At 38.1% G+C, this 19,964-nt stretch overlaps 2 protein-coding genes across 5 annotated transcripts; one reads left to right on the plus strand and one right to left on the minus strand.

Moving 5' to 3' along the window:
• Positions 1-3,133: 3,133 nt before the first annotated feature.
• On the minus strand, positions 3,134-9,656 carry sele (selectin E). Of its 4 annotated transcripts, XM_053484603.1 has the most exons (17): positions 9,539-9,652; positions 9,006-9,063; positions 8,507-8,893; positions 8,175-8,282; positions 7,833-8,018; positions 7,535-7,726; positions 7,070-7,243; positions 6,798-6,977; positions 6,384-6,557; positions 6,112-6,291; positions 5,734-5,907; positions 5,462-5,641; positions 5,147-5,326; positions 4,744-4,923; positions 4,410-4,532; positions 3,989-4,187; positions 3,134-3,829 (listed from the first exon to the last, which is right to left on the minus strand). In XM_053484603.1, the coding sequence occupies exons 1-16, from the start codon at positions 9,539-9,541 to the stop codon at positions 4,165-4,167; spliced, it is 2,502 nt and encodes an 833-aa protein (XP_053340578.1). In that variant the 5' UTR covers positions 9,542-9,652; the 3' UTR covers positions 3,134-3,829; positions 3,989-4,164. The 4 variants fall into 4 exon arrangements, with proteins under 4 accessions (XP_053340578.1, XP_053340579.1, XP_053340580.1 ...); XM_053484604.1 differs by lacking the exon at positions 5,734-5,907 and having other exon boundaries at positions 9,539-9,656; XM_053484605.1 differs by lacking the exon at positions 5,147-5,326 and having other exon boundaries at positions 9,539-9,651.
• Positions 9,657-13,316: 3,660 nt separating this feature from the next.
• On the plus strand, positions 13,317-15,530 carry si:dkey-51e6.1 (uncharacterized protein LOC558617 homolog). The gene is made up of 3 exons (XM_053484274.1): positions 13,317-13,495; positions 15,123-15,247; positions 15,337-15,530. The coding sequence occupies exons 1-3, from the start codon at positions 13,354-13,356 to the stop codon at positions 15,415-15,417; spliced, it is 348 nt and encodes a 115-aa protein (XP_053340249.1). The 5' UTR covers positions 13,317-13,353; the 3' UTR covers positions 15,418-15,530.
• The last annotated feature ends 4,434 nt before the right edge of the window (positions 15,531-19,964 follow it).

The raw sequence follows: 19,964 nt of genomic DNA on the forward strand, positions 1-19,964 counted from the left end.
AAGTAATTGGTAATGTTGCTTTTAGTAAATTGTGTACCTTGGGTCAGACGTTTCAGATCTCCTTCCACTTCTCACACTAAGTTGCTGGATTTTGTTTTGGCCCATTCCTCCTCCTCCTCCTTCTTGCTAAAACCGAGTCAGGTTTGTAGACTTCCTGCATGTTTTTTCAGTTCAACCGACAAATTTACTGTCAGGACTGCTCAAATACCTCAACTTTATTATCCTTAAGCCATTCAGCTGTAAATTCCGCTCTGGGTTCTTGCTGAGCAGCCTTTCAGTTAAGATATAAAGACTCTTGTACCTGTTGCCCCTTTTGGTTCCATGGATGAACCAGACTTACGTGAGTCCACATTTTTTCCTGATTCGTTTTGAGTCTCTCATGAAGGTAAAAAAGAGTCTTTTAGTTTGAGGTTAGGCTGTAAAACACCCATACTGTAGGTACACATCCAACTGACTCAAAGAAGTCATGACGTCATTTTCTAAAATTCTCAATACTGCTTTAAGGCACCTTTTACTGAGTGTATGTAGACTTCTGACCCGCTGTGATAGTAACACACCTACAAAGTGAAGTAATCTATCTGTAAACAATTGCTGGAAACATTATTTGTGCATGCATAAAGCTAACTGACTCACCAAAGCATTAAATCTGTGGCATGCATAAAGCATCAGTTTGATTTTTTTAAATATTTATATAAACTATGTAAACAAATATAATTGGATAATTTGTGAAGTGCTAAGTTGGAGTTAGAACAGAAAACCCATCCTGGAGCACTCCGAGACGCTGACTGAGACAAGGCTGGTCTAAGCTTCATTTAAGATACAATAAATAATTAAAAGAGAATACATGTTTTATTGTTTTAACTTTTTTTGGCTACTGCATAATGTATGATAGTGTTCATGTAAATTATTCTGAAATATTAGAAAGTAGTAAAATTAGGAAAAATCCTGTTATAAGCAGTTCAGATATTTAAGTGGTATGATGTAATTATAATGTAAGTATAAGACACTTTATCAGATGCCTTACCAGATGTTAAACTGAAGAACAGCCAAAGTTGTGTTTGTGCATATGGCTTCATGGGGAACGTCATATTTCCAGCCTAAATATCAGAATTATTTAGTAAATTAAGATGTTTTAAAAGTGCATTATGATGCACTGTAATAATATTTTTTGTTTTTAATTAAAATACATGAATAATTTTTCTTAGAATTGGTTAAAAAATTTAAAATAAATGATAATACATACCATGATAATCCCCTGTTTCCTGAACTACTCTCCAGGTAGTCCCAAGTGTTTTACTGTGTCTGTGTTTCTCTCTGACCGTTTCTCTCTGACTGGACACGGCTTTCAGTCAGGGTTTTTCTCAGGTAGGCCGACTGCAGACGATAAATGAGAGGAAGTGCTTTTGTACATGATCACAATGTAATCACTGTGACCTCTTGACCTAGGGGTGAATGCTGGACCCTGGCATGTCCAGCCTTTACTGTATATTTTATTTGGAAAGTAATCTTGGTGCACATTTTGAGAAAGGAACAATACTGTTTTTATTAGTTAGTGATGCCAGATTTTCTGTTAATTATGAATATATCGCTTATGAATAGACATGTTTGAATAGATTTAAATAATTGTAGATTACTATGAATAGATTACTATATACACACGCCTTGAACTTTTCCACATTTCGTCAAGTTATAACTACAAACATATAAGTATTTTATTGGGATTTTACGTGATAGACCAACACAAGGTGGCACATAGTTGTGAAGTGTAGGGAAAATGGTAAGTTGTTCCAAAAAAACGAATCAATACTTTGTAGTACCACCTTTTAGTCCCAGCTGCAGTTCGGGGTTTGTCTCTACCAGCTTTGCACATCTAGAGGGTGAAATGTTCATGTGCTCTATGGGTCTCTGCAGCTCCTCCTCCAGGGGGACCACAGGCCTCTTGGCTGCTCCTCGGATTACTGCGCTCCTTGCCCAGCCAGTTAAGGTGGACGGTTATGTCTTGGGAGGTCTGTAGTTGTGCCAATCTCTTTCCATTTTCCGATGATGAACTGAACAGTGCTCTGTGAAATGTTTATGATATTTTGTATAACCCTAACCCTAATTTAAACGTTATCCCCGACCTGTCTGGTGTGTTTCTTGGCCTTCATGATGCTGTTTGTTTACTAATGTTCTCTAACAAACCTTTGAGGGCTTCATAGAAACAGCAATATTTATACTGAGACTAAATGACACACGGACGGACTCCATCTACTAATTAGGTGACTTCTGTAAGCAACTGGTTCCACTGGATTTTGGTCCGGTACAGTATATCAGAGTAAAGGGGGCCGAATACACATGCTTTTTGTATCTCACCACACTTTTTAGATTAATATTTGTACCATATATCATTTGCCTTCCTCTTCACACATTAATGTCTGGGGTTGTAACGTGACAAAATGTGGAAAAGTTCAAGGGGTATGAATACTTTTGTATGGCACTGTATCTGCTTTAACAGCTAAATAATGTTTGTTTTGAATTGAAAGTACGGTATTCCCACAACAATCACACTGCCACTGGCCAAAACAGGATAATCCACCTGGAAGTGTAAAGGGTCATGACATTCCTCTCCACCTCCGACACAGTTGCAGGAAAAGGCAGAGTCAGACTGGCCTGGTTGTCAAAACACAGCCAATCAATGTGTTTATCTCAGTGTTCGGCTTAATGGCATTCATGAGGGGAATAGGACAATAAAGTAACTCAGTCACTTAACGCCAGTTCAAGTTTTACTTACGTGTACAATCCCTTTTAGTTTTCCTTTTCACTTTTCCCTTTTGGACCTCCCTTCGGTCTGTGCTGCAGGCACTAAGGAGTCTGTTTTGAATGCAGTTTTATGCATCTAAGTGCGTAATAGCTTTGCCCATGAGTCCTTCAGTAGCTTTCTCTACTTTATGCCAGTATTAGTGTTTAAATAAAAACACAGCAAATGGTACATGGACTTTGTGTACTGGATTCGTTGTGTGATAACGTTCTCAAAATTGCAAAATGAAACATATTTCAATGTTAAAGTTATGCACTAATAATAATAATAATAATAATAATAATAATAATCTTTACTATCTTCGTATTTTTATTCTTTAAAAAAACATAAAAGCCATAATTATATTTATTATTCTCATTATTATTTTTATTGACAATTCACATTCGAACAGAACAGACTCGTTTGGCTCTTTAACAAACAGGCTACAAAAAGCAAAACTGATTTACACATAAAAAATTATAAAACAGTAAGAAATGATATACAGTACAATAATCAAACATACAGTAGCTCATGTTAAAATTCATAAATAGCAAAACAGCATAGAACAATATGCTCAATAAATAAGATAATAAATATTTCCACTGTAAAGTACACAGTACAGTATATTAAATAACTACAGAGGACTGAGGATCAACCTCAGTTCATTGACCTCTCTCTCTTTTCTAGTTACAGTCATTGCTACTCCCTGCTTCGTCCTCTTAGATTTCCTTGAAATAAAAACTAATGATAATAATTATAATGCTTATACTGAAGATTTTTTCAACAAACTTAGCAGTTTTGTCTCTCTACTATAGAGTTATGGATGATGTGTTCCCTTTTGAGTCTGCTTTCTCTCAAGTCTTTTTCCTGATTTCGTCTCAGGTTCTGACTTTCTCATTAGAAATCTAAATCTAAACCCATTATTGGATTTATATACAGCTGCTCTGTGACAATTGATAAAAGTACTATACAAAATCTGGAATTGAGCAAGGAGCACATTCATTCACGCTACAGTAGGAACGTCTTTGTCCACAGTTTAGTATCGATGGAGACCTGTGTGCAAAATGTTTTAAAAAGGTAAGAAAAAAGCCAATTTAGTATAATATGAGCTACAAACAATGAATAAGAACATAACTGGATGATCTGAACAATCACTATAGAATATGTGCATATACTGTAACTACTGGTATAAGTGAAAGATTCTAAACTCACCTAGATGAGACTGTCTGTGCTGCTTTTGTATACTTGGTGTGGGACCTCAATGTCTGAGTTACTAAAGAAAATAAACATAAGACAGGTCAGCCTCACAAGGCAACATCAGAACATCAACACAATGCACACACATACTGATAAACATTGTGTAAATATGTTGGAAAAAAGAGCAAAACTCACCTAATGTCAAACTTCTTAGCTGTAATTAAATAAAGGAAAAAATATAAAGCATTAGTTTACTTATAATACTGTATAATCTAATATGTTTAACATTATTTAGTATTCAATAACAATAGAATTAAAAACTTTGATACCGATAGAAGAATGTAGAGAAAGATCGAGAGCAGAATGTTACGAACAATATTTAAAGAAAGTGGAGAAGGGTTGGAGTTAGAGGGAAATAATATATCCTTTCTCTTACCTTTCATCTTTCTGAGTCTCTTTAGTATCGAGAAGACAAGAGCGAGGCTGGAAAGTGCAGTCGTGCCTCCAACACCTATGGTTAGGCCAGACACCAGAGACGGGCTGAAGGTAGCAGGATGAGCTGGTGGAAATAAAGATAATAAAAAGAATAAAGGGAAATGAAAGTCATCAAACTTTCAACTACAGGCTTCCTGGTCTACAGTATATCACACTCACTCTATTAAACTGCATAAATATTAACTTCTATTATTTTAACAAACTGGTGTGTTAAGGCCTTGGAATTATTTCCGTTCTGAAAATGTTGTCAATGTCAGCTTCAGTCTGATCCTTACCCTGGCATTCAGGCACCTCTCCAGTCCAGCTGCCATTAAGGCTGCACATCACCATCTTGTGACCATTAAGCTGATAGTCATTGAAACAGGTGAAGGAACAGGAAGTGCTAAAGACAGCTTCCTCTGAAGAACAGTTGATAAAGCCATTGGTTGGCTTCTGGAGGTAGGAACATCTCACTGCTGCAGAGTGAGAAAAATAAGGAACATTCTTCAACGTCTGCAAGATCTAAGCGACTGTATACTCCATATACAGCACGATATATATATATATATAGTTTACATATTGGAACACAGTTTATAGTGTCAAAGAACACTAAGACCATTTAAATCAACAGCTAAATCCTCAGATGTAGTTCTGGACCTCAGAAGTAGACCTAATGATCTTTGGGCTGAGGATTGTTACCTGTGCAGCTGGGGACATCTGTGCTCCATTCTCCGGTCCCGGTACACTCTATGCTCAATGCCCCCTCCAGGCTGAAGCCCTCATCACAAGTGAAGCTGCATATGGAGCCTGTACTGAGAGTCTCATCTGTACAGGACACACTGCCATTCAGTGGAGTCTGGAGAGCGGGACACTGAACAGCTGCAGAAACAGAAGGAAAATGAGGGTTCAAGTTTATGTACTGCTACTGACACCATATGGTGGATATTATTCATTATGCTTTTTAGATATGAATAAAAATTGGTGTGCAGTCAGACAAAGATCAAGGTTCTGTACCTGTGCAGCTGGGGATGTCTGTGCTCCATTCTCCACTCCCGGTACACTCTATGCTCAATGCCCCCTCCAGGCTGAAGCCCTCATCACAAGTGAAGCTGCATATGGAGCCTGTACTGAGAGTCTCATCTGTACAGGACACACTGCCATTCTGTGGAGTCTGGAGAGCGGGACACTGAACGGCTGCAGATAAAACACAAGTAGAATTTGTTTTACTCAATTATGTTTTAACTTATATGAACATAATTAAGCACTGGAAGGGTTCTGCTTCTGACCTGTGCAGGAAGGTGTCTGCTGGCTCCACTGAGCAGTTTTGGTGCATGTGAGCTCTGACTCGCCCAACAGTCTGAACCCGGCATTACAGCTGAACACACATCTGCTCCCATATCTCTCTCCACTGCAGCTCATTGTCCCATTCTCTGGGGCATCAATAGTCGGACAGCGGACAGCTGTGGGGGACACAGATGACAGAAATCAGCAATTTATTTACCATGAAGGTAAGTTCTATAATTCGTCTAATATTTGCCTCTAAACTTTTTTGATTGTTGTGTAGCCATTAATAAAGTTTAAGGAAAAAATATGATGGGATAAATGACCAGATTGCGCTGGACATCAGAAGTGGATCTAATGATCTTTGGGCTGAGGATTGTTACCTGTGCAGCTGGGGAGGTCTGTGCTCCATTCTCCGGTCCCGGTACACTCTATGCTCAATGCCCCCTCCAGGCTAAATCCCTCATCACAAGTGAAGCTGCATATGGAGCCTGTACTGAGAGTCTTATCTGTACAGGACACACGGCCATTCACTGGAGTCTGGAGAGCGGGACACTGAACGGCTGCAGATGAAACACAAGTAGAATTTGTTTTACTCAATTATGTTTTAACTTATATGAACATAATTAAACACTGGAAGGGTGCTGATTCTGACCTGTGCAGGAAGGTGTCTGCTGGCTCCACTGAGCAGTTTTGGTGCATGTGAGCTCTGACTCGCCCAAAAGTCTGAACCCGGCATTACAGCTGAACACACATCTGCTCCCATATCTCTCTCCACTGCAGCTCATTGTCCCATTCTCCGGGGCATCAATAGTCGGACAGCGGACAGCTGTGGGTGGGGGTGGGGGGTTGTGGGGGGGAGCAGAGATACTTAATGGAGCCATGCAGAATCAGCAATTTATTTACCATGAAGGGAAGTTGTATAATTCGTCTAATATTTGCCTCTAAACTTTTTTGATTGTTGTGTAGCCATTAATAAAGTTTAGGGAAAATATATGATGGGATAAATGACCAGACTGCACTGGACATCAGAAGTGGATCTAATGATCTTTGGGCTGAGGATTGTTACCTGTGCAGCTGGGGACATCTGTGCTCCATTCTCCACTCCCGGTACACTCTATGCTCAATGCCCCCTCCAGACTGAAGCCCTCATCACAAGTGAAGCTGCATATGGAGCCTGTACTGAGAGTCTCATCTGTACAGGACACACGGCCATTCTGTGGAGTCTGGAGAGCGGGACACTGAACGGCTGCAGATGAAACACAAGTAGAATTTGTTTTACTCAATTATGTTTTAACTTATATAAACATAATTAAACACTGGAAGGGTTCTGCTTCTGACCTGTGCAGGAAGGTGTCTGCTGGCTCCACTGAGCAGTTTTGGTGCATGTAAGCTCTGACTCGCCCAAAAGTCTGAACCCGGCATTACAGCTGAACACACATCTGCTCCCATATCTCTCTCCACTGCAGCTCATTGTCCCATTCTCTGGGGCATCAATAGTCGGACAGCGGACAGCTGTGAAGGACACACAGACGTGTTCAGGCTGATAGACACTAAAGTCAACAAACGCACTCAAGTCCAAAACAGCAGTCACCAAGTCTGAGTCAGCAATTTATTCAGCATGTACGTAAATTACCTGCACACTGTATGACTTTACAGCTAACCTGTAACAGTGTCAACTGCTTTAAACATCTACAACTCTGTGTTTTATGTGAAAAACTATGTTTTTGTCTTTATAGCGTATGAAGTGTTTGGAGTTTCAGTGATAAGATTTACAGATGGTGTATGTTTGTGGCCTCTTTTCACCTTCACAGGTGGGTTGTGAATCATTCCAGTTCCCAAATGCATCACATATCAGCCAGCTGGAGCTGGAACCTGTTAGTGTGTACCCTTCCTCACAGCTAAACTCACAGGAGGACTGATAGCTGAAGGGTGAAAGTGAGTGATTGCACTGTATGTCTCCATGAAGTGTCATATTCAGCTCAAAGCAATGGATTACTGCACAAAAAAAAATGCAATACAGTGAGCTAGAGCACACATTGTTTAATTTAAATGTACTGAAAGTTTCTGTTGTTTTCACAGGGGTGCTATTAAAGCTACTTACATTCACAGGTTGGGCGTTTGTTGGACCATGCCTTAATACATTGTGTTGTTTCTTTGCCCACCAACTGGTAGCCCTCATGACAGGAATACTTGCATTCAGATTTGTAAGAAAAGTCTCCATTAGGGTGGTGGCATTGGACGCCGCCATGCTCAGGATCAAAGATTTCCTTTTCGTCACATTTGACAACTGAAAATCAGGTTTCCAACCATATCAGTTTATATATTCTCATTTTATAGCTCATCCACACACAGGTACATAGTGGGAGGAAATGTAATGCCTCCAGGACAACAATAAACAGATAAATATATGACCGCAACAGAGAACAAAAATACATTTACTCACCATGTTCACACTTTTCTCCATAAAAGCCCTCAAAACACTCACACCGGTGGCTGTTAATGGTCTCAACACACTCCCCCTTATAGCTGCAGGAGTCTATCTGACAGGATGCTAAAGAAGAGAAACAAATGCCTCTTTTACACACAATATAGACATCATCATTTTTTTGCATGTACATTTGCCAAAAGTCTTACTAGTAAATTGTCAATTAATCATTTTATTTATAACACTTTTATTTTTTTTTAATTATATTGTGTTTATTATTACCAAGGTCTTAACAGTAAATCAAACCTGACCGTTGTTATTATTATTATTGTTATATAGTTTTGACATACCAGTGTAACATAGTGCAGTCTTCTGCTTTTTGCAGGACTCGTCATTCCACTTGCCCGCATCATGTTTTCTCTTGATGTAGATTTCCACACAGTCCTCATTGTTGCGTCCATTATTAGGTTCCCCTTGAGCCCAGTTCTCAGCTTCTGCTGTCAGAGGCTTATTGGTTCCCACCCAGGTCCAGGTACTGTTAATTTTGCGAATACCGATCCAGTAGTATCCTGCCACCTGGGGGAGAATACTGTTGAGGTGTTCTATCTCATCATGGTTTTGAATGGCCACCATGTCGGTGTAGTGTTCCCTACACCAGTTACGGGCTGCTGCCCAGTCCATGGTAACCTCCGATCGGTGGTACGACCAGCCTTCAACTCCTGTCCACTGACTTAGACCTGTGTTAGGAAACAAAGACATTTCTTGTACAACATTCCATTTGAAACTGCTACTGTAATACATACTGGAGGTAATGTCCTACTCCTTTTAAGGGTTAAATAAATCTCTTACTTGCAACAAGCAGAATGAAAAATGTAGAGATTTTGGTCATATGTGTATTGTAGAAATCCTGTGAAAAGAGAAACATTGCTTTCATGAAGTGATTCTACGACTGGAATTAAAATAGAGATTTACATGTGGCCTGACAAAATCTACAATTTTAAAGGAAAGTGAACGATAGAATTACAACTGTGCACTGCAAAATATAACATTGAATAAAAATAATATGAAAATTGTCAAAATATTTAGCATTTTTTAATAAATCAATATTAGTTTCAACCTATTAAACTTATTTCTTCTTTCCTTTGCAATTTTAGTCTTTTTTGCTCATTCTAAACATTTATTCCTAAAAACATGCCAAGTTATTTGCCAAAAGAACAATCTAAAACTTGAATTCGCTTCGGACTTGCTTTATAACGTCTGACTAATAATATATTGTTACAGACTGACTAATAATTTGATTAGAAATCAAACAAAATATTATATATATTTAACACTTTGTACTTATTAAACCAGCACATCTCATAATAGCTCCTTGTACTTACCATTTTAAGTGATTCTTTGGATGTATTCCTTTCTTATGCAGTATATTCACAATGTTAAGACAAGATGAATGTTTCAAAAAATTTTATGGCTCTGAGTCCTGGACTGCTGCGGTTTAAATAGGTTGCTCGCATCCGTCCTGCCTCGCGTCCCGGAATCTTAAGGCGACAAGGAGTAGAGTTCTGGAATTCCGCCTTCTGGAAATACCCTTCTTCTCACTTTCCATGTTTCCCCAGTGGTCTGGGAGAGGAAGCACGTGGGAGAGGAAGTTTGCTTTTCCCTTTCTATAGTAAAACAGAAAAGCCAAAAGGGCATCATCACATTTTTTTTCTATCTAGGGAAATTCCTGCATGTAAACATGTGTAACAATGAATAGATATAGCCATGATTACCCTGTTTAGCAAAACATTATTTCAGTTTGGCTTTTTATCATAATCTAATGGTTTCTGGTAAAATATACACAGTCCCCTTTAAAAGCATTAAAATGGCAAGGCCTGCCAATCCCCTGAAAACATTTCGGTCAAACTTTTCCATCCGCCCATCTGTCTTTGTCTAAGGTGTATGCTTGTGGCAGATGATCGCATTGTATGGTTTCACATTCAGCCTAAAGCATCAATATTTCAACTTTCACAAATACTAGAATTTGTGACTGACAGGTATTTCTTGTTGCCCATGTGTATTGTGTAAGATGAATTTTCAAACAGTTAATAGCCCTAAATGTCTTTTCTAAGCCCTGAGTTGCTCTTGTATTGAGAGAATTTGTTGTTAAATAAGGATTAATTTAAATACGGAGAGGACTATCCAGAGGAGAAAAGCAAGTCATTGTTTGCTACATTCACATTACCAACCTGAAGTGACTCAAATCTAATTTTGTCAGTTGCCAGGTCTTAACCCAACAGAGCAGTGATTCAGGAATAAAAGAGATTAAAAACCAAGAGTTGTTTATGTAAGTCAACCTCGGACTTATGATTGTGCAGAATAACAGAACACAGTTCTGAAATGGCAATGGCAGTAACAAGGTCATGCTTTGTCCAGCAAAACCAGAATGATATTGTTGATCAAACCAGCTTCTTCCTGAGCACACTCTACTCGCTGATTGGTTTTGGGAACGACTGCAGTGGGCTCCGAGCCACCTTGGGCAAGATCATCATTCACACAGTAAGACTTTTTCAAAATGTCTGAACCATTCAAACGTTTTACTGTGGCTAAGAGTCACATCACCATACTGTGCCTGAAGTCTTCTATAAATATCACTTGGTTGTACCCCTATGTTCACCAGACATTTCTTCACAAGTCCCGATTTGACTTAAATGCTCCTTTAAAATGCAGTTGCAGGGTGACTTCATTAGAGTGAATTCTACAATCCTTGTGTCCTTTATTATTAGAATGCATTGTACATTGTTTTCACATTGACTTATAAATTTCAAATACACAAAACCTCATGAAGCACATTAACTGCTTTTGTCTGCTCCCTTTGTGTACCCTCTGCTGAGTCTCTTTGCCCAAATTGCCCAGTTGTGCCCCGTTGCCCCCAATGTGGTTAAAATATTTTTTTTTCTTTTAACCACATTGCTCAGTTTTTGGTTTAGTTGATTTTTTTTGTAATTAAGCTCTCTGTCCTGCAAATGTTGCTACGTCACTTGTATCTCATGTTTAGGCTATTCCCTGGAAGCTGTGTATAATGATGATAAGCCTCTGGAACTGATCCAATTAATAATTTACATTTCCATAACCCTGAAGAAAACCATATCTCAAAATTCTGTACTTTTTGGTTGTGGATAGAAGTGTTCTGTACAACTGGATATTTAGTTGTGTTTCCTGTTCAGATCACTAGTTCAAGTAGTTAAAGAACATACCAAAATTAGAAAGCTAAATAATACTGACTGATGAATCATGGTCTATTATCTCAATGCACAAGAGGGAAAGTTCTGTATAAATGTATCTATGTATATCTTAAAGGAAAAAAAACAGGATATGAGTAAGGTAATGTGTTTAGCAGAATTCCTGCAATTGCAGGATTTTTTAACATGTTATGAAGAAACAAGCATATCAAGGATACATTTGTAAATGAGTACTAAACTTCAGAATAATTTAAAAGTAATGTTGTTATTATATAAATATACATTTATAAATCTGCACATTAGCTCAAAAAATATATAAGTGATACTGTGTTAATTGTTCTGAAACAAATAGAGAGGCCTGCTTTTAATCAACTATTAAGTTGTTTTACATTTAAAGTCTATTGAGTTTTATTTAAAGAATTTTATTGTTTTTGAAGGAATGTTGAAGGCAGGTCATGAATATACTATTAATAATAGACATAAGTAGACAGAGCCAGACTGTCAGGCACTGATTATCGTCCAGAGAGGGAAAGCCCTGAGTGGGAATTCTGAAGGAAACTGGCAAAAAAAAAGTGCGTGTTTGTGCGAGAGATAGAGAGAGAGACAGGAGGTGAAACTAATGTTGTACTAATTTCCTGTGAAGAAAGTTTTTCATGGCTGTGACATTTCAAACTGATGACACAGCCATAATCAACGCAAAGTTGATCCAGTAAAATATTAGTAAAATATTAAAATATCTTACTCAGGCCATATTCAGATTTGTTTTATATCCATTTTTTTCTGGAAGACCATAAGTATTTTGCCCAACCTGAGGTGACCACTACAAAAAAAGCCACTGGAGCTGACCTGGTCCTCCCCAAACCCGTAGAATCCCAGCCTTGATCTCAACAGACAGTGTAAAAAAAAAAAAAAAATTTTAAACAATATTGGAGGTGATGTCCTCTACCAATAAAATTGTAACTTCAGGTTGCTTCAAGTGTGTGTTTTTTATGAACTTGATCTAAATATTTTCTTCTAAACTGTCTTGTTTTTTTCTATTCTTTTATTTAAAGCTATTTTTGTTGATAAAAACTATTTTGTAAAATATGAGAATATTTTTATATCCCTTATCCATGCTAATGAAGGACAAATGGTATCCGCAAATTCCTCCAGAAATTGTATATCAGAAATCGTACAATGTCTTTATAAACCAAGTAAATGTCATAATAAAACCATGGCAGGAAACTCCCCTCCTACTGAGGGCTTGGGGTCAATCCTACTGAGGGCTTGTGGTCAATCCTACTGAGGGCTTGTGGTCAATCCTACTGAGGGCTTGTGGTCAATCCTACTGAGGGCTTGTGGTCAATCCTACTGAGGGCTTGTGGTCAGTCCTGAAGAGGGCTTGTGGTCAATCCTACTGAGGGCTTAGGGTCAATCCTACTGAGGGCTTGTGGTCAGTCCTGAAGAGGGCTTGTGGTCAATCCTACTGAGGGCTTGGGGTCAATCCTACTGAGGGCTTGGGGTCAATCCTACTGAGGGCTTGGGGAAAAGAAGGACCAACACTGCAAATTGACTCTTTACATAAATGTAATGTAATTGTCCATAAAAGCCTTTGACTTGTGAAATGCTTGTGGTTATACTTCAGTATACCACACTAACATCTGGACTAATGATCTAAAAACACTGAAGCAGCAGACTTTGTAAAAAAAAAAAAAAGAAAAAAAAGAAAAGAAAAAAATTTTGTGTCATTCTCAAAACCTTTGGTTACGTCTGAACAAGTGATGTGTTCTATGTTTTACCTTTACATAACTGAATGTGTAGCTTATATTCTCCTTTGTATTGTTTCGTCATTGCAATATAATAAAGCTCAGTGCTAGATAAGTCCCGCCTCCTCTTTATTGTCATTGGTTCTCTCGCGCAGCCAATCAGAAGGCGTGTTCCCCTCGTGCGGGCGCGGCGCGAGGCTGGAGTGAGCCGCAGGCTGAGCGCGCGCTGACATGGCGGAGAGCCTGAATAACGTCCCTGAGGTGGAGATCGACCCGGAAGGGAAATTTAAATACATTCTAGTCAGAGTAAAGGTTAAAGATGGAACCGCTCACAAAGACATAGTGAGAGGCACAAAGAGTGCCGAGTACCACAGTAAGTGTGTGTAAGGCTTCGCTGTAACATTAGCGGGTGTGTGGCAGGAGATCAGAGAGAGAGAGACTCTGCAGGGCCGATGGCTTCACCCCCCTGTGCTGAATACGGGTGGTATGACCAAGTCACGTGGGTTTACAGGCTCGTGCTCTGAGCTGCAGTCTAAAGTCAAGCCCAGTGTGTAGTCTGTTCCCTGTGCTTATTATTAATAGACTGTGTACAAACTACAGGTGATGAGGTCAGGTGACACCACCGCTAGGTTACACCTTACTAGATTAACTAGTAACTAGTACGGGCTAGTTATTAAACTTTAACTTGCTGCCTGCATTACCACTGGGGTTTGGCAGGGGTTCGATTCACAGCACAGTGCCGGTCCCAAGTTCGGACATAACTGGAGTGTTGTGTCAGGAAGGGCGTCTGGCACAAACCCTGTGCCAAGTTGTGTGCGGATCGGATAGTCCGCTGTGACAACCCCTCAACGGGAACAGCCGATTGCATTACATTTACTCCCATCAGTGGTAAAGATTATTTTTAGGACAGCGGGCTCAAAAACTTCATACTTCAAAAACATTAAAACATCCAAGAAATCAGCTATGAAATCTTTAGAGGAAAAAAGTTTTTAAAAAGAAGCAAAGTAGTAAAGTCCTCAACGAGTCTGTGCTGATGCATGGTGTAAAGTGCTCCCCTGGTGCTTTATGCTGCCCTGCATGCACTTTCACACACCTTGACCTGTGTGTTTAATTAGTTGTGCTTATATTCTTATTTCTTTTATTTGTGCACAGAAGTTTGAAAACATTGTATAAAAAATAATAATAGCAGTATTACTTATGGCACTTCTCATTTAATGCCTTTTCTATTTAGACGTCCAATTTACTTGCATTTTGCTGTTTTTAACACAGCCGGACGAAATCAGGCTTTCAAGCACTACAGGACGGAAATGTGTGTGGGCAAAAATAAACTGTAGTCTCAGTACACATAGAAAAAGTGAATATATTTACAAATTTATATGTACAAACTAGTAAAAATACTACACAATATTTAAAAACTTTTAACAAGCTCCTGCGACAACTGAAGCAACCTCAGGTGATAACACTGCCTCCAGGCGCTCCAGATTGCTTCATGCGCTTCTTTTTATAATCTGGACTCTCAAAGGACATGACCATTTTCTATTGCTCCAAATCCAATCTTTATGCTCTTGATCAAACTGAAGTCTTTTTCTTATGAGTTTTACCAATAATTGAATTGGATGCCTTTATTGTCAGTGTATTGTGCAAGATACAACTAAATTTGGAGAGTTGCTCCAGCAGACCCACAACACACACATAATAGAAACATAAATTATACAGCATAAAACTATGTATATCTAAAGAAATAAGCATTTTTTTTATGGTGAGTTCTCCTCACATGTTGCGTGTGGAAATGCATAATTTTTTTTTTTTTTTTTTTTTACCATTACACCATTTTTTTAACTCTTAATTTGGCCTTGCCCGGAAGTGATGACCTTTTCTTTCACCAGGCAGTGTAGTTATAGTTTGGATGGATTAACAGGTAATGGATGTAGTTCACCTTCTTATAGAAAAAAAAGGTAAAAATCTGTACTGCTTATATGGGACTTTTTCTTCCATTTTAGATAATATTTTTGAAAAGTTGAGTCCTGCTATGGACGCTCTGGGTCTGGAGTGCAGCTGCCTCGGTGGTGGAAAGATCGAGCATGACAGCAACATGAAGAAACTTAGAGTGTTTGGAGAGTCAACAGTAATTAAATGTTACCTATTTATTAAAAGGATCGTTTATTAAAGCTTTATGTCGGAATGTGTTCTCATGTGTAGCCTCCATGTGTTTAGGGCTATGGGAAAGCTGACCACGCAGTCACAGTGGGAAAACTGAGAGATGTCTTCAAGGACTATGAGATCACGATGGAATGAGGAAGAAAAAGAGAAAACAGAAGGGCTGAATATAATGATGTCCATGTGCAAATAGTAACCTTCACAACAATGCCCACTATATCAGATCGTGACAAATAAATGTGCTAAAGCTACACATGGCTCTGGGTCTGTCTTTAGTTCAACTCTTCCCTCAGTCCTCTGAGATTTTAACAATGTGAGATGAAGTTTATAAAGGAAGTGAGTGGGTGATGATCTTTGTTTTTCACTTTGTTCTGTAAAAAACACATCCTGTTTGCCTGGAGGCAAGGAGTCGTACACATACACACCTCAACATGGTTGTGGCTCGCTTCAGTACAGGAATACATGAATAGATGCTTTTTTCTGCAAATACACATCTCTTAGAGAAGGGAGTTCTGGCAAGCTCTTTCAACTTCTTCCGCCTGCTTTTATCAAACAGATCAGGCACAAGCTTGTGAGTTCCCCTTCCTCTCCCTTTTCTTGCATTGTGTGCCAACACTTCTGGGAACAATAGAGCATGTATTGAAGGTGCCAAACATTAGCTTTAAGAGATCCTATCAGTTTAATTGCAATCTCTGAAACACAATGATTTCTCGGAACAAAACTTTTATTAACACAGCTAACACATATCAGAAATGCATACACAAATAAACCTCTTTTAGATCATATTGTCACTCAGTGTTTAGTTGAATATAGTCAATATAATAACCTAAAATTCATGTACAAAATTTTAATGTACTGAAGCTTTCACAAGGTTATTATAGGTTATAATGAAGGTTCGATGGAAACATCTAAATATTCTCTGCAAAGATGATCAGAAAATAATACATTTTATATCAAATCCAAAAAAAATAAATTAAAGAGCTGATAACAATAAAAAAGAAAATAAATATTTGATGTGACCATACTTTCATGCTTGTTTTTGCAGAATTTCATGATCGTTCAAATGACAGTCTGACTCAATATTTACTTTATTATTTAACTAAAATTGTCTATTATTTAATATATTTAACATTATTTAAATATTTTTCAAAATTTTATTATTTTAAATAATTTATTTCTTTAAAAAAACTCCTATTAAATTTTTTAATTAATGCAACTTTTTTTCATGAATAAAAATATAAAGCTTATAAGATACTAATGCAGCAAAAGCATAAAAAATATCTTAAAACCAAAATATAAGGTTTAATAATATACCTGGAGAAGGCTGAGCTTCATCTTTTGTGACACAGAGGAGGAAAGTCCTTTAGGCAAGCCCCCTTACAAGAACAGCCTATTGACTGTGTTCTCGTAAGCACTCTGATAATGACAGGAAGCCTGACGACCCCACAACGTTCCAGACGACCCCACAGGAAGCTGCTTCTATATAAGAGGTGTGTGTGCTTCCGCATGCCCCCTCGCCTATGGGGATTCAACGAGTCTTCTCAATTTAACAGGAGCTTAATCGCTTTAAAGTTGGAATAGTTTTGATTTACTAAGTAATGCTGTATTTTTTAGTGTTCCTGTGATTGTGCGTAGTTTCAATGATGTTTAAATAAAGATTCCAGCTATCATTCCTTCCTGATTAAGCAGCACTGGTCAGTGTTTTATTAATGAACAACCTCATGTAGACATAGTGGAGCTTTGGAGATTTAAAATGCTGTGCAGCTGCATGTCAAAGGGGATCAGCTCATTAACAAACAAACAAAAAAATCAAGTATCTCAGAATATTTGAATTATTAATAAGGATCAATCACAGAAGGATTTACAACACAGGAATGTCCAACTTCTTAAAATTATGTTCATTTATGCACTCAATACTTACAGGGCAAGTAACTTTCAGGGTAATTTACTATGAATTACTGCAGTCAACTTTCCATGAACATGCTTCGATACAGCTCTCTGTGAGGACGCGCCTTGTGGAGGTTGTTGATAATCATCTGTACAACTGTCAAGTCAGCAGTCTTCCCCATGCGTGTACTAAAGAGAAATGCACAGTATCTACAGTACTGTGAAAAAGTATTTGTCCCTTCCTGATATTTTTTCTTTGCATATCTAAATTATATTTAGGGTGGAATTTTTTTTTTCAGACATGGCTAGGTAGGTTTGGAGTGCTTTTTTCCCTTGATAAATTAAATCATTTAAAAACTGCATTATGTATTTACTTCGGTTATTCTTGTGTAATATTACTTTTTTTATATAACATTTATGTGTGACAAATATTTTAAAAAATCTGGACTATATACTGTATGAATCGTAATTTACTCTAACTTAACTATATCAAAATTAACTATTATTATTATTATTATTATTATATTTTAAGAAACTGAATTATTAATTTTCTTGAGCTATAAGTCATAATCACTAAAATTAAAACAAATATGTTTTGAAATATTTCTTTTATGTGTAAAGCTTTACTGTTTAAGATCATTTATTTTCTACAATATTCAAACTTTTTAAGATGTACTGTATATGTATCACTCTGCTTCACATGTGTTCTAATAATCATTAACCCCTGATAAAGGGCACTATTTGGTGTATGGTATTTTGGATTCAATCCTGGACAGCATCTTATATTAAGTATTTACTCTTCTTAAATGTTTCTTAATTGTGAAAATGTTGAGACCTGGAACTGAAATGGACTTTGGATTGTACACTCCACGAGCCACTATATATAAACACATGTCACGGTACTCATTTGTGTAACGATCAAAAGAATAACTGAACAAATACAGAAACACACTCTCACATCAACCAACAGAATGAGGTTTCAGTGGCATTGTTGTTGGTGTAAGATCTTTGTCTTTCGGCTGTTCCCCTTCAGTGGTCGCCACAGCGAATCATCTGCCTTCATCTAACCCTATCCTCTGCATCCTCTTCTCTCACAACAACTAACTTCATGTCCTCTCTCACTGCATCCATAAATCTCCTCTTTGGTCTTCCTCTAGACCTCCTGCCTGGCAGTTCCAACCTCAGCATCCTTCTACCGATATATTCACCATCTCTCCTCTGAACATGTCCAAACCACTCAATCTGGCCGCTCTGACTTTATCTCCAACGTGGGTTGTCCCTCTGATGAACTCATTCTCGATCCTATCCATCCTTGTCACTTCCAAGGAGAACCTAAACATCTTCAGCTCTGCTACCTCCAACTCTGCCTCCTGTCTTTTCTTTAGTGCCACTGTCTCTAAGCCGTAGAGCATCACTGGTCTCACCACTGTCCTGTACACCTTTCCTTTCATTCTTGCTAATCTCTTTTATCGCACAACACACCTGACACTTTTCTCCACCCATTCCAACCTGCCAGTACCCACCTCTTCACCTCCTTTCCACACTCTTCGTTGCTCTGGACAGTTGACCCTAAGTACTTAAAATCCTGCACCTTCTTTACCTCTGCTCCCTGTAGCCTCACCATCCCTCTTGAGGACCTCTTATTCACACACGTGTATGTGTGTGAATTCACACACTCTTGTTCACACACTCTTGCTGAGGCTAACCTTCATTCCTCTGATTTCCAGAGCATACCTCCACCTCTCCAATTTTCCTGTTGTTGGTGTAAGGTCTGGTATGATTATTTATATTTATAGCTGCTGGTCTCTTGGGATTCTGGTGCAGCAGATGTTCACTGAACCCAGAGAGCTGTGGAGTGGAATGAGTTCAGGTGATGTCTACAAATCCAATGCTTAGTGTAGCCTCAGATTCCTGTTTTTGCTTGACAGGATTTAAACCCGATGTGGTCTTCCACTGTTCTTCTGAGATGCTTTTCAGCTCACCACTGTTGTTAAGAGTGGTAGATTTCCAACACTTCCCAAGCACTCTGGCCATTTCTCACTGATGTGTCTTCTTATTGAGATGAGCTGGCTGCAGAACTGGATGTTTTTTCTTTGTGCTTTGTTTTTGATTTATTATCTCTCATTCTAATATTTAATGTAAATATTAAATAAAGCTCTTGTTCTGTTTCATGTATTGCACTTCTAACACACGACTTTTTGATTGGATATATATATATATATACTAGTGGTGGGTTGCTCATGAACAATTCATTCTTTTTAAACAATTCTTTACCGTAACTCAGAAGAATGGATAGTCTCAGCAAAAACCCTATAATACAAAAGAAAATGTACATCAGGAATAACACTCAGACCACCTTAAAAAAGGGAGACATTAAAAAAGTAGGGATTGAGAAATGTGAATATAATTTTCTAGCCATTGTACTCATCTTATCAATACATTTCAAGGACTGGAAGTATTAAACAAAGTTACACATAAACAGGGTGAAGGAGGGAAGTTTGCGCCTTGCCACTTACAATAAATATGAATTTGGTATTTACCCAAGATTAATACAAGTGTCTGACGTAATCAAGATAATAAATCTTGATGGATAATCAAGATTATCCATGAAATATAAAATATCTATATAGCTAAAGGAAGGTATATTATAAAATTTTAGTAACAACCAGCTGTAAGGGACCACCACTAGAGGTTGATGTTTGTCCTTTGTAGTTTTTGTTGGCTGACTCAGTTTCCCAGAAGGCACCTTGGTCAGGTGATGGGAGTGCACACCTGAGCCGAGATAGCCATTAGTCCAT

This window comes from Clarias gariepinus, chromosome 23, assembly GCF_024256425.1.
Source record: "Clarias gariepinus isolate MV-2021 ecotype Netherlands chromosome 23, CGAR_prim_01v2, whole genome shotgun sequence".
Lineage (NCBI taxonomy): Eukaryota > Metazoa > Chordata > Actinopteri > Siluriformes > Clariidae > Clarias > Clarias gariepinus.